The sequence below is a fragment of the Leucopleurus acutus genome (genome assembly GCF_964270905.1).
Source record: "Leucopleurus acutus genome assembly, chromosome: 2".
Taxonomy (NCBI): domain Eukaryota; kingdom Metazoa; phylum Chordata; class Mammalia; order Artiodactyla; family Delphinidae; genus Leucopleurus; species Leucopleurus acutus.
Genome location: NC_139143.1, coordinates 94,246,077 through 94,264,540, shown reverse-complemented (window position 1 = coordinate 94,264,540; position 18,464 = coordinate 94,246,077). Strand labels below are relative to the sequence as shown.

Sequence of the window (18,464 nt, the reverse complement as noted above, 5' to 3'; positions counted from 1 at the left end):
CCAGCAATTCCACTCCTAGGTAAATATCCAAAAAACAAAACAAAAAACAACACTAATTTGAAAAGATACGTGCACCTCAATGTTCATAGCAGCATTATTTACAATTATCAAGATATGGGGACTTCCCTGGCAGTCCAGTGGTTGAGACTCTGTGCTTCCACTGCAGGGGACTCGGGTTTGATCCCTGGTCAGGGAACTAAGATCCCCCATGCTGTGTGGTGTGGCCAATAAATAAATAAAATATGGAAGCAACCAAAGTGTCCATCAACAGATGAATGAGTAAAGAAGTGGGTGTATATATATGCAATGGAATACTACTCAGCCATTAAAAAGAATGAAATTTTGCTATTTGCAGCAACACGGATGGAATTGGAGGGCATTATACTAAGTGAAATGTCAGACAAAGACATACTATATGTTATCACTTGTATGTGGAATGTAAAAATTACAACAAACTGGTGAATAAAACAAAAAGAAGTAGACTCAGAGATATAGAGAACAACCTAGTGGCTACCAGTGGGGAGAGGGGCAATATAGGTGTAGGAGGAAGAAAAAGGGTTGCTATGGGATTATATGAGATCATGTGTGTGAAACTTTTGAAAATTGTAAAGCACTATAGAATTTAAAGAATCATTCATTCAATTAAAAGAACAAAACAGATCAGTGGAAAAAAAAACAAATTGGGGAATCAGAGAAGTCCTCCTGGTAAAAGGAGACATGAAGCAAGTTTCAAACGGTGGATAGGAGTTGGTGCAGAGGAGAAAGGAGGGAGGGGTTTCCTGGCAGAAGTCAGCACGTAGGAAGGCAGGGAAGTCTGAAATAAGGTCCTGCACTTAAGGAACTAAGAAATTCACCTGGGGCTTCCCTGGTGGTGCAGTGGTTGAGAATCCACCCGCCAATTTGGGGGGCACGGGTTCGAGCCCTGGTCCGGGAGGATCCCACGTGCTGCGGAGCAACTAAGCCCATGCGCCACAACTACTGAGCCTGCATGCTACAACTACTGAAGCCTGCATACCTAGAGCCCGTGCTCTGCAACGAGAAGCCACTGCAATGAGAAGCCCGTGCACCACAACAAAGAGTAGCTCCTGCTTGCCGCAACCAAAGAAAGCCCACGCGCAGCAACAAAGACCGAACACAGCCAAAAATAAATAAATAAAATAAATTTATTAAGAAGAAAAAGAAACTCACCTGGGCTGGAGAGCGGGGTGTGGGCTGAGTATTGGCAGAAGAAGACTGCAGAGGTATGTGGGAGCTCATCAAGAAGGGCCCTATGGGTCAGGCTAAGGAGATGGGACTTTATCCTCAAACTACAGGATTTAAAGCAGAGTGAGTGATTAGATGAGTTTTATTATTTTTATCTTTATTGCCTTTATTTGAAGTTATAAAAGCAGCTGAAAATCTGGCCGTTTTAGAAAAATCATTTTAGAAGCAGTGTTGAGGCTGCATTGGAGGTGGTGAGAAAAGACAGGGAGGATGTTAAAAACCAAGTCTATGGCAGGGAAAAAGAAAAAGCATTGCAAGGAGAAACAGTATGTACAGCAGTTCAATCTATACATTCGGGCAACCGATGAGGTACGTGGAGGTGGGAATGGGGAGAGGCTGGGACGCAGGTAGTTTACAGCCCTCCAAAGCTCAGAACTCCATCTACTGCAGGCCTGTTTATGCTCATTCTTAGCATTTGAGAAACAAGATAGTACTTGAGATTTAAAAGGAAAAGGGTTCTCCCCATTCTGAAAAGCATATGTAAATAGGGCCTGACACAAAAGTACCCAGGCACTTTTCTTTTAGCCTCAAGGGAAAAAAAATGAGTTAGGAAAATAAAGATAAAACACAAGGGAAAAAAAATGAGTTAGGAAAATAAAGATAAAACACAATGACAAGAATTATTATAAACCTTCTCTTAATAATTACAGACATACAGATTGTCAGCACACCAGGTGATTTTTAATCCCAGCCCAGTTCCCCTCCTGGCTTCTTAATGGCTGCTGGCCACTTCCTCTTGGGACCTGGCCAGAGTAAGCTCAGGAAATGCAAACTTTTAATTCTGGAATCAGTAAAGCATATTAGGAAAGGAAATCCCACAACTGAAGAAATCACATTATGAATTCCAAAGCCAAGGAAAAGGATTGTAAATCAGATTGCGAATTCATTGGAGACGGGACCATTTTACTTATTTTGGTGCAGGATCCAAGTGATTGGTTTGGTCTCTATTCACCCTTCAAGGTTATCCAGGATTCAACCTCTTTCATTCTCCGTGTTTCCAAACTTCCACCCAGTACAACATTTAGCTCTAGCAGCTGAGCTGTCTGCAGTCTTGCTTTGCACCCTTCTGACAGCAGGGGTGGGGGAGGGGTGGTGCCAGCTAAAGGGTCAGTGTTTTTCATTTATACCCACGTCCCTAGGATTGTGCGTGAATGAGAACGTACTTGAAAGGCCTTCGTACACTCTGATGAGCTATACAAATATTACCGCATGTTCTTTATTGTTCTGGTTGATGACAACTGACACTATTTAATTTTTAAAACTACTATGAGCTCAATACTGCTATGCACTCAACTGTATGCAGTGTACATTCACAATCCGCACAATAATTTCATTATGTTTAACTTACCAAAGAGGCTCAGAGAAATTAACTTGCTAGAGTATCTACTTTTTGTCCTTTTTAGGCCCTCCTGAGATTGGATTAGAGACTTCTCCATGTGCTGGCCCATCACAGCCCTTACTATGCAGTCTCCCCCACTAGACTAGGAGCTGGGGGTGCCAGGAACTGCATTCTGATCACTGTTATCCCTTCTATCTAGGAAATAGGCACATAGATGATGCTCCAAAAAACACTATTTAGGTGAATTAATGACGGCTGATCTTATGTCCACTGCTCTTTTCTGAATATTGCTGTTTTCCTTATAACTTACTGTTCACTGTCTGCTTTCCCCTACTAGAAGGTAAGATGCATAGAAAGACATTTTGTTCATGACTGGATTCTCAAAGCCTAGAGCAATGCTTGGGGAACTAGTAAGGGTCCAGTAAATACCTGTTAGTAAATAAACTAAAATAGCTGCTCGGGCAAGCAAATTCTACTTTTTGTGACCTCATCGTATTGTTTTCTGATGCTGATCTCAGCAAGATAATGTTCGACAACCGTTAACACTGTAACGTGGGTAAGTGCGGAATGCTCTGGCTTCCTGAGTTAAACATTCACTTGCAGCTGAATGATGACTGCAAGGGGAACCGCAGGAATGCTGTCCCCAAGAGCACCGTCTCAGGAAGGAGACACTGGTGGTTGACACAGGCAGCCCGTGGACTCTACACTCTACAGCTTTGGTCCAGCACCAGCAAACTCACGGCTAGAGACCACTGTGCTCTTGACTTCCATCTCATTCACCTTCCTTTCACCAGATGCAATTCTTTTTTTTTTTTTTTTGCGGTACGCGGGCCTCTCACTGTTGTGGCCTCTCCCATTGCGGAGCACAGGCTACGGACGCGCAGGCTCAGCGGCCATGGCTCACGGGCCCAGCCGCTCCGCGGCATGTGGGATCTTCCCAGACCAGGGCACGAACCCGCGTCCCCTGCATCGGCAGGCGGACTCTCAACCACTGCGCCACCAGGGAAGCCCCAGATGCGATTCTTGAAGCAGAAAAATAAAACCTGTTTGTAATAATTATCAGCTTCATTTTCTTAGGAGTCATGTGTCTCTTGCCAGAACTCTTCTAGATCAAAGGTACTGTTTTTTCCTCTCTGTAAACCAGTATTATGTGCTCCATTAAATATTTTCTTTTAGTATAAAAGTAACCATGACATCAAGAAACTTTAGAATGTGGAAAAAATATAGAAAAAAGTTACCTCTAAATTTACCAGGCTCACAAAATTAGTATATTTGTTTATGTCCTTTATCCCCTGTGCACACGTATATATGTACTATGCACACACACACACACACCATGGTAGTTTGTTCTGCTTTTTTCATTTAACATTGTGCTGTGAATATATCATAAGGACTTCATAACCATCTGTTTAAATAGTTATTGATACAAGAAATTGATAATTTCAAAGGAACAATTTTCTTATATAAATTCCAAGTCTGGAATTCTTAGGGAAAAGATGTGAACTCATGGTATTTGACACATATTATGAAATTGCTTTGCCAATATTGTTGTACCAATTTATTGAGCCACCAACTGATGATAATTTATAGTTTAAGTCATGTTATTGATATAGTAGAGAAAAATAAAAATCTCATCAATCTTTCAGTTTACCTTTAAGAACATTGCTAGGGACAAAGGACTTTAATCATGATTGGTTACTAGTTACATTTCTGCTCTTTAAGAATCATCACAAATATTGAGGGGAAAAGATTATCAGTTACTAATCAGGTGTCTTCCTTGTGGAGGCAGTGTACAAAGAGCAAGGGCTTTGGGATTCAAATCCACCTTACTTAAAGAGCCGGGACATATATGCAACAACCTCATGAGGTGTTAGTTTCCATTCATTTCCAAACAAAGACCATTACATTTGTAAGACTAAAGGAAGGATCTGATCCAACAGGACAGTTTTTGATCATTTAGCTAATAGTCTTATCTTTAAGAGTCACTCCCTTAGACCCATCCTCTGCATGTAAGGCTCCACCCACCTTGGAAATTAGAAGAGCTCAATTTTTTCCCAGGTACCACTTTTCTTTGATTTTTTTTTTTAATAGTCAGGTGCCTACCCTTATTAAGCCCTTACTTAACACAAGCTGTCACCTATCAACTAACCTTCATGACAACCCTAGTGGGGGATGGTACTAATTATTAATACCTTACAAAAGAAAACAGCTGATGCTTAACCCTAGCAGTCTTTATTGTTAAGCAACCGGTAGGCTGTAATTCCTTTGCTAGCTGTTCCAGTCTCCTCTAGCAAGTCAAGGTAAAAGTCAGCAAAAAGTAAGTAAATCAGTGCTGTTCAGCTGAGGAGAAAGATACTCTGCCAATCACTCTCAACTGAATGATTGTCACTATGGCCCCGACTAAATGGGGGAAAGGATACAAAGCTAGAACACGTTTCAGGAACGATGTACTTGAAACCTCCTTAGATGCTTCAGATTAGAAGCATCTAAGGAGGTTTGGCTTAATTTCTCACATTTGGGCAAGCCAGGCAAGCTTAGGCCATCACTTCCTTATCAAGTTTTCACAGTGACAGAAGTCTATCACTAACCTCTTTCTTCAAGTGCCTGAGCTGATTAAAACAAGCCATGTTGTTGCGAAGGTGGAAATTTACTGTTAACCTTTCCTCATCTTTCCAACCATAAGGAGGGGGCAGGGGGCACACGCCTGATAATTAAGTTTACTACCATTTGCTAGGGAAGGTGTAAAACCCAGACACTGAGGTTTTTCATATAAACCAATACCCAATTTATCAATCTGAAATTCAATATAATAAAACATTGGCTCATATATTAAATGGCTTTTAACAATTTTTTTCCTTTTTAAAATACAGGATTAATATTGACATATATAATCTATGGCACAAACTACTAAATTCACACAACCCAAGAATAAGAGGATTATTCATCAGTGTGATTAAATCGGGGATAAAAATACCTCCCTGAATTTTCCATAATTTGTTTTAGCATCATCCTTTCCTGAATATTTTTTGTAGAAATTATTTTGAATAGTTTAAGATAATTTCAGTTCTCAATAGAGGACTATAATGTGATAATATAGTCTTGTTATCATGATCATCTACAACTGTCCAACCTATCAGTTTCTTAAATGATTTTCCAGATTTGAATTGGGAGGCTATTTCAGAGTATACTCTTGAACAGTCCCAAGCCTCTTTGGGCACAACTACTTAGAGAGCTGTATGTTCTCTGTGACTTACAGAGTGTGGAACAACGCAAAGATAGGCAGGGACTCTATTCTCCCAAAGCAGCCACTGAAGCTGTGTCAACTGAAATAAAGTCTAGTCAATCCTCATATGGAGCAAGGGACAACAGACTGCCCAGTCAGAGAGCCCAGATGCATCCAGTGTTGAACACAACACTGCAACACAGAGAGGATTAGTTGATTGTTAACAAGGAATAGATGGCAGAGTAGGCCTATATCGGGTTTTAGTGTTGGCTCTGTTACCAAACTTGATCTTGAATAAATCCCTTAAGCTTGTATCTTCAGTGGGAAAAAGTCAGAGTTGGACTGGGTAATAAAAGGTTTGTTTAGTCCAGCTTTGAGCCAGTTTTTAAACTTTGCTTCAGAATACAGCAACTTCAGAACACTTCCTTCTGATAAATGGTCAGTCTGCACCAAAACCCCCTCACTTCACTAACAAGATTCAACTAACGGAAAAAGACTAAGTAGGGTCTTATGTGTGGATGTAGCTTAACAACTGGGATGGGGAAAAATCATCTCATATACCAGGTTTACTCCCCCCACCTCACATTTTTTACTTGTATTACTTTACTCAAGGGTGATCCTCATTTTTATAGAAGGGGAAACAGGTACACAGAGGTTAAGTCCATGCAAAATGGCAGAGTCCAAACTGGAGCCAAGCCTGCCAACAATCACAGTAGGCTTCTCCACTAAAATTCCTCCTCCATCTGTCATGGGCACAGAAGGGGAGCTTTCATTGTATCCTTAAGATTAACTGCTCTGGTTTCAAAATGCTTTAAGAGAGGTCGTTTCAAAAAATTCCCCTCCTGGTTGCCTTAAAGAAGAGGTAAGGAGAAAAATCAAAATAAGCCATATACACAAATCCCAACACACATAAGCTGAATAATTTACATTAGGAAGGGCCAAATTGAATCTTGATAATAAAAGTGAAGACACAAAATATTTTCCTCAAGAAAATAAGCACATGGAAGAAACATTTCTTAAAAAAAAAAAAAAGTTTATTTTAAAAAGCCAGCCTCTTAAGGCTTTTAAAAGCCTCTATACTTTCACACTGTCAATTACAATGACATTTAAAAATGCATTGAATATAATTTATTGACTGTCTATCATTATCCTCCTGCCACCATTTAAAAGATATTAGGTGAAAAAATATTTACAGTTTTCATTCTGGTCCATCCTCCTTCCTATCCTTATACTAAACCCATTTCTCTACTTTTCAGATAAGTGAAAAGGGTCACAAAATCTTTAGGTTTATGTAAAGAGTAAGAATGTGTCTAATAATTCGAAGCAAAACATTAATTTTCTTTAAGGCCTTATAAGAAAAAGAAAAGGAGTTACTTATTAAAGCAAACATAGCAACTTCTCTCCCAATCTTATCCTTATTGGTTTGTGTGGGCCAAATCTCTATGGGTCTCTTTAATTAGCAAATATTTTTTAAAAAACCCAAAAAACTGAACACACAAAGACTATCTCACACACAGTGCTAAGCTAGATGTGGCTATAAATGGAACCACTATGAATCAAAGGGGGAAAACTCCAGGAAAAACAACAACAAAAGATTCCAAGTCTCACAGTTTAACTGAAGTTTTGGAAAAACCTAAGCTGAATTCAGCTGCTGTTTGAAATGCCTGTCTATGTTTAATTTACTGAGGAGGCACAAATACACAGTTTTGTGTATTTTAATACTAATTTTTCCAGTGTGTGGGGGGGAAATACTATGTGATCTCAAAAGGGGCGGTGATCTATGACCACTCAAAATTTATCTTTGGAAAGGGGAGCAAAAATAGTAATTTAATGAAGTCAACCCTCAAGCACTTGGCTTCTAATAAGCAAACCAAGAAAAGATAACTGGAGGAGGTGTACTGATGAGTACAGTGCATCTAGAACAGCCAAGATGTTTGCAAAGTTTTATGCCTTAAATTTCCTAAATATATATCTAGCAGGCACATATGCCAAGCAACTATTGATGCTAGGAAAATATTTTAGTCAGGATTTTATAAAAACCCCAACTTTCAAATCTTCTAGTGACAATGTCTGACACTATTATTACAAATAACAATGAAGCAAGATTAAATTTTAGATTTGCCTCAAACTAGTTATTTTTCCTTGTAACAGAACACTTAAAATGGATGAATTAAGCAGAAAGGTTTTAAAAGTTAAGGCTCCCTAAAGACTAAAACTTAAGGCACATATTATTATCACACTATCACAGCACATTATCATGACACTGTTAAAAGCAAAGATTTAAACAAACAAAAACACAAACCAACTTCCTTCTCTCATTCTTTTTCAAACACTTCCTTCCCAAAGGCTATGACATTTTTAGCCCAGGCTACTGGTAAGGAGTGAAACAAAAATTCCATCAACGAACCCCTGGTATGATTCCCACAGAAATGTCCAGTATTTGCATTGAGCACCACTGGTAGATCACAGGCCAATAGAACATTTGGGGTCATGAGCTGCTCCATTTACCCACCAGCCCCACAGGTTCAAACTGGGCTCTCCTCCTCCTTGGGGCCTCCTTCTATGCCTTTAGGATCCAGAGATTCTGCTGCATCGGTAACTTCTTTTGGCTTCTCAGCAACATCTATACTGGTCTCCTCCTCTTTACTTTCCTTTTTCTGCTGCTGCTCAGCTTTCTGTTCTTTTGCAAGAAGTCGGTAATTGATGCCCATGCCGATGAAAAGATAGATGCCTGCGACAATAAGGATTATACCACATGCCCAGTATGTGTATTTGTAGTCTCCATATATGTCATTGAGACGACCTAAAGATGTCAAAAAGAAAAAAAAAAAAAATTATGTGGGTAGACAGTTACGCCCTTTCCCAAATAAAGCTTAAGAATCCATTCAAAGAGCCCATAAATGACTAATTATCTAAAAAGAAACTGCTCATAATTATCTGATCTTTTACTTATAATGTCACACTGATTTTGGATGGCCCTGCGCAGTCTGTTAACTTTAGGAACTTGAAAATAATTAAATCTTGGCAAATTTGAATTGGGGAAATCCTAGAGACCACCTAGAGTCAATCCTCTCAATATTCAATGGAAAAATTTGTTGCTCAAAAGAGGTTTAGTAGTCTTGCCCAAGGCCATAGAGCTAATTCCAGTCTCCCAGGCCAATGCACTTTCTCTGACATCAGCACTTCCCAAAGGGCGTTCCTGTGAACACTCATCCTCTGCTAAAACATTAACTAACAGCAACACCTTTCCACCATTCTAAGTGCTTAATCCTCACAACAGGAAGGTTCTACCATCATCCCCACTGTATAACAGAAAAACTGAAGTACAGAAAACTTAAGTAACTCGTCCAAGGTCACAAAGCTTGTAAATGAAACAGGTTGGCTGATTCAACCCAGCAAGTCTGACTCTGAGGCCTGCACCATAACTTCTGTGCTACAGGGTACTCCCTAGTGTTTGCAAAGTCAAGTAAATTTGGAAATGACACATAGTCTTTTCTATTAAAGGCTTTATTAGACCTGATAGTAAAGAAACTTATTTACTTTGGCGTTTCCAAACTTTTCTCGGCCATGAATTCCTTGTTACAGTAAAATTTATTAGCATCTCAAAATAGTATTTATTAAACTATGGAAAACCCTACACATATAAAGGACATAATAACCAATTCAAATATAATTCCATACGGTTTTCCAACATAGGGCATCATGCACTCAGCAATACTTATTGATTCTCTAAATATACACACGGCCCTGGGTCTGCTAGGCCCTGAGTTAAGGGTGAGCAAAGGAGGTAACATCCACAGCTCAGTGGAGAAGAGAAGTGTTAATCCAATAACTACACAGACTGTGACAAGTGCTACAAGGAGCGTCTGAAGGCAGAAAATAGGGGTTTTAGACCAGCAATTAGGGTCAGGAAGCCTCTTCTTAAAGTGTAACCTTAGCCAAGACCTATAGGATAGGAGTTATCAAGGAGAAGGGAGATGGGAAAAGGCTCAGGGCAGAGAACAGCGAGTGCAAAGGCAGGTGATAGGAGGAAGCACAGGGTGTGAGAGGAGAAGCAGAGAGCAAACTGAGTGGTGGGAAATGAGGCTCGAGACACAGGTGGGCCAGGCCACGCAGGACCTAGTAGGCCACAGCAGGGAATCTGATCTTCACCCTGAGAACGTGGGAAGCAACTGGAGTGTTCTAAGAGACGAAGAACAGCTAGACTGGATATGGGTAAAGTTAGAAGCCTACTGACAGAAGATAGGAGATTTGGATAAGAGTGGTAGTTGTGATGGAGAGAAAACGGGCAGATTAGAAAGAGATTTAGGCAGCAAAAACAGACAGGATTTGGAATCTCCTTGGGTATATACAGGGAGGAGAGAGGGTGGACAGGTCAGTAGTGGATCTTCTGTTATGTATCCTTCCTTACTTTATGGTGCATAATCTCAAAAGCATGACTCACATCCAGAAGTCCAAATTATAGTTGCATTCTGTAGCAATAATAATTTTAAAATGTAAACCATTTAGCATTCTTAAGAGAATAATACACCGGGTTTTATTGTCACTTACTAGCTGTGTGATCTTGGACAAGTTATTTCACTTTTAGAAGCCTCTATTTCTTTATTTATAAAGCAGGAACAATAACAGTCTGACACCACACACTTGTAATATATGACAAAATACAGAAAAAGATTAGGACAGTCCCTGGTATACTGTGAGCCCTCACCTGGTACCTACTGTTATTATTTTAAATATTACTGCTGAATAAATTCCACAATTAAAAAGAAATCACCAACAGTATTTTAAAGGTGGTTATACATACATTTTTCTACAATAAACAGGTTAGTTTTTTTATCAGGAAAAATTATTATACATACTTAAGTGTGTAATAGTTTTTTATTCCTCTTTCAGCTTGATGATTCACTTTAATTCAGTTCTATTATTTGAGCAATTACGCTGTACCAAGCCTTGTGCCAGCACTGAGGGTACAGAAGCGAAGAAAGACTGTCAAGCAGCTCACTGATTTCTGCCTTCTATCACCTTCCTAATCTTCTGTTTTATGTTATTAGAACCATACAAATAGGGAGACATACTATACCTAAAAGTGGTGGCCCCAGCAGGACAGGACAGCATTCCACAATGGTCACCAATCCCACAGCACTGGAGAACCTCTGGGGTCCAACCAGGTCCATCAGCGTTTCAAACAGTACTGAGCTGAGCCACCCAAATGCGAATCCGAAGAATCCCGCATAGACACAGAATCCTATATAGCTAGAGGACAAAGGTGCTGCCAGATGACAAACTCCATTTGCAATAATAGAAGCAGCAAAAAAATACTGAACTCGAGGTCTTATCCACTTTGTGTTGGCTACAAGTCCCATAGAAGGTCTGGCTACCATGTCAACAAAAGCCAGAATGGAAAGAAGGAAGGCAGACTTCTCACTAGAGTAATGCTGACTCTTGCCATAATTACTAAGAAAGACCAAAGGTGTAAACAGTCCAAAAAACATGAGCACATTTCCAGACAGGTAGAGCAAAAAGCCTCTGTGCTTGAACAGGGATAAGTCCAGGAATTTATTAAGTGTTTGGAAGACTGATCTTTTCTCTTCTTTCGGATTTCCTCCAATGAGATCTGTATTTGCATCACTTGCCCCCTTTTTTGCGTCAGATTTTCCAGCTTCCGGAAGAGATTCTTTAGACTTATATCTCTCTACAGTGGTTGGCTTGGGCCCTATTGGTCTCATCAGAGCTCCAGCCACACAGCAGTTTAATAATAAGCCCCCAAGAATTAGGAAGCTTCCTCTCCAGCCATAGATACCAAAGAAAGCCTGATTAAGGGGGGCCAGGGTAGAAAGGAACACAGGGCTGCCTGCCATGGCCAGTCCATTTGCCAACGGTCGCCTCTTGTAGAAATACTTGCCAATCATGGTTAAAGCTGGATTCAAGTTGAAGGCAAGCCCAAGACCTGGGGAGAGGGGGTGAAAAAAGAATCACATACTCCAATAAATGTCAGAAACATATTTGGCATTACTTAACCAGACAAAGAAATTAAGAGGTATATAATTCAAAAAGATATAAATAAATGGAAAGATATTCTGTGCTCATGGATTAGAAGAATTAACAGTGTCAAAATGTCCTTATTACCTAAAGCAACCTACATGTTCAGTGCAATCCCTATCAAAATCCCAAGGACATTTTTCACAGAAATAGAACAAAAAATTCTAAAATTTACATGGAACTACAAAAGACCCAATGTTCATGACAGCATTATTTACAGTTGCCAAGATATGGAAGCAACCTAAGTGTCCACCAACAGAAGAATGAATAAAGAAGATGTGGGGAGATTATATATATATATAAAATTCCCCCCAATGGAATACTACTCAGCCATAAAAAAGGAATAAAAATTTGCCATTTGGAACAACATGGATGGACTTGGAGGGTATTATGCTAAGTGAAATAAGATAAGTTAGAGAGAGAGTAATGCAAATACTGTATGTTACCAATTATATGTGGAATCTAAAAAATAAAACAAACTAGCAAATATAATAGAAAAGAAACAGACTCATAGAGAACAAATTGGTGGTTAACAGTGGAGAGAGGGAAGGGGGTGAGGGGTAAGATTGTGGTAGGGAATTAGGAGGTACAAAGTATTATATATAAAATAAGCTACAAGGATCTACTGTACCACACAGAGAATATAGCCAATATTTTATAATAACTATAAATGGAATATAACCTTTAAAAATTGTGAATCACTGTGCTATACACCTGAAACTTAATACTGTAAACCAACTATACCTCAATAAACAATAAAATGAAAAATAAACTTAAAAAAAAAGATGTAAGTAATGGAAAGTACAACACAATATTGTATAGCGGTTTAAAGTGTGAGCTCTAAAGCCAGGCTATGTGGACTAGCCAGAGTAATCCGGCAAGAAAAAGAAAGAAAAGGCATCCAAATTGGAAAGGAAGTAAAACTGTCACTGTTTGTAGACTGTCATGATTTTATGTATAGAAAACCCTGAAGACTCCACCAAGAAATTATTAGAAATAATAAACAAATACAATAAAATTGCAGCATACAAAAGCAGTATAAGTCAAAATCTGTTGCATTTCTATATGCTAACAATGAGCTATCAGAAATTAACAACCCCATTTATAATCCTAAGAAAAAGAATAAAATATCTAGGAATAAATTTAACCAAGGAGGTTATAAAGACTTGCACCCTGAAAACTATAAAACACTGTTCAAAGAAATTGAAGACACAAATCAATGGAAAGATATCTCGTGCTCATGGATTGGAAGGATCAACATTGTCAAAATGTCCTTATTACCTAAAGCAATCTACAAATTCAACGTAATCCCTATCAAAATCCCAAGGACATTATTCACAGAAATAGAACAAAAATTTCTAAAATTTATATGGAACCACAAAAGACCCCGAATAGCCAAAGCAATCCGGAGAAAAACGAACAAAGCTGGAGGTAGCACACACCCTGCTTCCAAACTATACTACAAAGCCATAATAATCAAAACAGCATTGTAATGGCAGAGAAATAGATACATAGATCTATGGAACAGAATTGAGAGCCCAGAAATAAACCCATGCATACATGCACAATTAATTTACAGCAGAGGAACAAAGAACATATAGTAAGAAAGGATAGTCTCCTCAGTAAATGGTGTTGGGAAAACCAGACAGCCAATGCCAAAAAAAAAACAAAAACCAAAAAACCTAGACCACTATCTCACACCAAACACAAAAATTTATTCAAAATGGATTAAAGACTTGAATATAAGATCTGAAACCATAAAATTCCTAGAAGAAAATGCAGGCAGTATGGTCTTAGCAATATATTTCTAGATATGTCTCCTCCTCAGGCAAAGAAAACCAAAGCAAAAATAAACAAATGGGATTACATCAAATTGCTTCTGCATAGCAAAGGAAGTGGATCAATAAAATGAAAAGAGAACCTACTGAATGGGAGAAGTCATTTGCAAATGCTGTATCTGATAAGGGGTAATGTCCAAAATATATAAAGAACTCATACAATTCAACAACAACAAAAAACCCAATTATAAAATGGGCAGAGTTGGGACTTCCCTGTCAGTCCAGTGGTTAAGACTCAAAGCTTCCACTGCAGGAGGCATGGGTTCGATCCCTGGTTAGGGATCTAAGATGCCGCATGCTGTGAGGAGTAGCCAAAACAAAAAAAAAAAGGCAGAGCAGTTGAACAGACATTTTTCCAAAGAAGACACACAGATGGCCAACAGGCACATGAAAAGATATTCAATATCACTAATTATTAGGGAAATGCAAATCAAAACCACAATGAGATCACCTCATACCTGTCAGAATGGCTATTACCAAAAAGAAGAAATGACAACTGTTGGCGAGGATGTGGAGAAAAGGGAACACTCATACACTGTTGGTGGGAATAAACTGGTACAGCCACTGTGGAACACAGTATGGAGATTCCTAAAAAAATTAAGACTTGAACAACCATATGATCCAGGTATCCCGCTTCTGTGTATTTACCCAAAGAATACAAAAGAACACTTAAATTGAAAAGATAATGGCACCCACCCATGTTCATCACAGCATTATTTACAATAGCCAAGATATGGAAACAACGTAAGTGCCCATCAACGATCGAATGGATAAAGATCGTTGATGTATGTGTGTATATATACGTATATATATACATATATATACATATATATATACACACACACACACATAACCCCCTCACACACACACACATAATGAAATACTACTCAGCCATAAAAGATGAAATGCTGCTATTTCTGACAACGTGGATGGAACTTGAGGGCATTATGCCAAGTAAAATAAGTCAGATGAAGAAAGACAAATACCACAATGATTTCATTCATATGTGGAATACAAAACCAACAAACAAAAACAAAATAAATTAACAAACCAAACCAAACAATTACGTAGATATAGAGAACAGAGTAGTGGTCACCAGAGGAAAAGGGGCAGAGGGCAAAATGAATAAGGGGATCAACTGTGTGGTGAAAAAATAAATAAATAAATAAAACCAGACTATGTAGGTTCAAATCTCATCATCATCACTTATTGGCTGTGTAATGTCAGACACGTTGCCCTCCTGTGACTGTTTCATGGTATGTAAAACAGGCGCACAGCACTGCTGTGACTAAAGAACTTACTGCCTGGCATGTAGTAAGCACTCAATAAATGTTAGTAGTTAATTTTTATAATTGTTATTTATATTATTTGAAGGTGATTAACTGTCAAATCTGGCAAGTCACGTGAAGGATCATTATAAGCAAAGAATGTAATTAAGGAGTCTGTTATCAAATAGAGTTTTAAAAACAGTTTTTAAAATAGAATATGCAATACAAAATTATTCCTTTTACAACAGCACCAAAAACTTTAGTGTGCAATTTATAATGGCTAAATTGTATAACTTTCCTGAAGGGCCAGAGAATTAAAACCAACATACAAAGTTTTTGTATAATTAAACACAACATTGCCAAGATGTCAATACTCCCCAAATGTAAGTGCTAACTTGACGTGATTCCAATGACAATATCAGTGCATTTCATTTTGGAGATGAGGTTAAATGATTCTAAAACATACTAGAGAACACATGGGAGTCAACCAGAAAATTTTGGGTGATGCAGGATGGGACTAAACAGAACTGATATTTAAAATGGACTTTAAAAAGCTACTATCGGGCTTCCCTGGTGGCGCAGTGGTTGCGAGTCCGCCTGCCGATGCAGGGGACACGGGTTCGTGCCCCGGTCCGGGAAGATCCCACATGCCGCGGAGCGTCTGGGCCCGTGAGCCATGGCCACTGAGCCTGCGCGTCCGGAGCCTGTGCTCCGCAACGGGAGAGGCCACAACAATGAGAGGCCCGCGTACCGGGGAAAAAAAAAAAAAAGCTACAATCAATAGAATAGTGTGACTCTGACTCAGGAATAGGTAAACACTGAAGAAGGTGGACAGAAAGTCCAGGAATATACCTAAAATATATATAAACATTTAATGTACGATAAAAGTAATATTTTAAATTACTGCAACAAGAATTACTCAATAAATGTTGCTAGTATAAGTAAATATTCAAATAACTTGGAGATGCTCTTCCCTGGCCCCTGCTTGCTCCCTACTTACCATTTATGTCTAAGCTATTCAGAGACTTAAACCAGTAAACCAGACTAGGTCACTCCCCTATTGCAAACCTGCTATTGGCTTTCTGTCCATAACCTTTACCCTGACCTTACCTCCCAGATCTCATACCAGACCATTCTCACCTGTGCTAACAAGCATGCTGCTGATTTAGGGTCTATGTTCCCCTAGATTTTCACAAGGCTAGTTCCCTGCTGTTACTCTATTAAGGTCATCTCTTCAGCAAGGTCTTTGTATAGAATTTATCACTCCCTGATTTTTCTTATTTATTTCTGAGTAGCAGTGTCTGCCTCTTCCCATGAAACAGCATGACTTTGCTGGACTTGTTGCCCTATGCCCACAGCATGTAGACAGTGCCCGACATACATATGGTTGTTGTTCATGATATGCTCTTAAATGACAAAAACTGGTTACAAAATACTTTATGTAACCGTATCCCTTTTTGTTCTGAAAAAAGTTATGTTTGTGTATAGAAAAAAGTTGGGAAGGATATATATACATAAAAATGTTAGTAGTCAAAGTCTCTGGACTGTGAAGTTATACATAATCTTTATCATACTCATCAGCAGTTCATTATCTTAATTTGGCTATTAAAATAAGGGGGAAAGGACTTCCGTGGTGGCACAGGGGTTAAGAATCCACCTGCCAACAGAGGGAACGTGGGTTCGAGCCCTTCCTTGTCTGGGAAGATCCCACATGCCACGGAGCAACTAAGCCCATGCGCCACAACTACTGAGCCTGTGCTCTAGAGCCCGCGAGCCACAACTACTGAAGCCCGTGCACCTAGAGCCCGTGCTCTGCAACAAGAGAAGCTACCGCAATGAGAAACCCGCGCTCCGCAATGAAGAGTAGCCCGCGCTCTGCAACAAGAGAAGCCACCACAATGAGAAGCCCACGCACCGCAACAAAGACTAGCCGCCACTCGCCACAACTACAGAAAGGCTACGGGCAGCAATAAAGACCTAACACAGCCATAAACAAACAAACAAACAAATAAATAAATAATTTTTTTTTTAAAAAAAGAGAGCGAGACAGAGATAGTAACCAATGACCGCCCTTGCAACGACTGGACACATTTTATCTACAAATCACTGACTATTCTTAGGACAAGGGATACAATCATTTCTTTCAATTCATTTATTCAACAATGTACACCTACTGTATGACAGCAATTTCTTTTTAAAACTTGATTTTCTATTGCTCTTAAATTAACAGGTTGTCAAAATGATAATTTCTATAAGGAGGGACTTTCACTCAAAAGATCTGAAAGACCAATGCAGGTGAATACCAAATAGCCAGCGATATATTAATGCTTGAAAATGAATCAACTCACCTCCAATGACTCCGACACACAAGTAAAGTTCCTGCACAGTGTTACAGAAGGAAGCTGCGATCAAGCCACAGCCTGACAAGCAGCCGCCAGCAATCATGATTGGACGACTGCCATATTTATTCACCAGGATACTGCTGATAGGACCTAAGAGATAATCAAAAATTTAGTGGTACACAAGGCATTGATGGCACTAAACGACAAGTCCTTCCAAATAAGCAGATACAACAAAAGGCAATGGTAAGAATATTGTTATCTATAATTATTTCATAATCATAGGTATGTGTGCTGGAAAATAAAGATGCTAGAAGAATCATTAATTGTGTATCTTCTCTATCTTGAAATCTTGGATGGAATTTTACTAAAATATAAAAGACTCTAGTCTTTCCTTAATCTTTCTCTTATAAGGCATAATAGGCTGAAAGCCTTGGTAACAGACGTTCATCGGCTTCTTGATTTATCTAGGATATGATCAACACATATTTAGTAAGTTTGCTCTATGTTAATTTTTGGGATAGGCAGACTGATGAGAGATTTTAACAGTGTTCTTTACACATCATCATAAGTGTAGTTTGTGTCATATTTTTTAAAAAGAAGAAAAAACAAAGGCAAAATACACAATTTTTTCTGCAAGTTCAGTAGTTTTGCAATTAGGACATCTAAATTTAAAACAAAACAAAACTGTTCCCATTTACACCTAGATATCTCAGGTATTGAATTGAATGGAATGTCTTCTAGGGTTAACCGGGTTCTGTGCCTATACTGCTGTTTTGTGACAGCAAAACTATGAAAAAATGTTTGTAGAAGATTGTCAGATAATGGTCAAAACATTCTCAGGTTTAACAACATAAACCAGATTAAATCTCCTCAGCTAAAGAGATGCATACCAAAAAATCAGTTTTTCTTTAACATGAGAGAAGAAACCAAACAAAAGTGTAGTGTTAAAAGGATCACAAATAAAAAGATTTTATGCGTTTCATGTATCAGTTTTCAAATACAAAAAAATCAAATGGCCTCTCCTTAGTTGCTACAAATAGGTATAAACTGTAATTCCCCTTTTCCAAAATTTTAAGTCTTAATTATGAGTCTTATCTAAAGCAAACAATGTTTTAAGAGCTGTAACACAACTCTTAGACTAACAATATTTGC

The 18,464-nt window shown here is 38.8% G+C and overlaps 1 protein-coding gene across 1 annotated transcript in view; it reads right to left on the bottom strand.

Annotated features, from left to right (window-relative positions):
• Positions 1 to 5,508: 5,508 nt before the first annotated feature.
• SLC16A1 (solute carrier family 16 member 1) overlaps positions 5,509 to 18,464 on the bottom strand; it is a 35,902-nt gene continuing 22,946 nt past the window's right edge. Inside the window, exons 3-5 of the mRNA XM_082833805.1 lie at positions 17,319 to 17,462; positions 10,906 to 11,772; positions 5,509 to 8,628 (exon numbers count right to left, since the gene is read on the bottom strand). Of these exons, the coding sequence (XP_082689931.1) occupies positions 8,351 to 8,628; positions 10,906 to 11,772; positions 17,319 to 17,462 (1,289 nt within the window). The 3' untranslated portion in view covers positions 5,509 to 8,350. The remainder of the gene's footprint in view (positions 8,629 to 10,905; positions 11,773 to 17,318; positions 17,463 to 18,464) is intronic.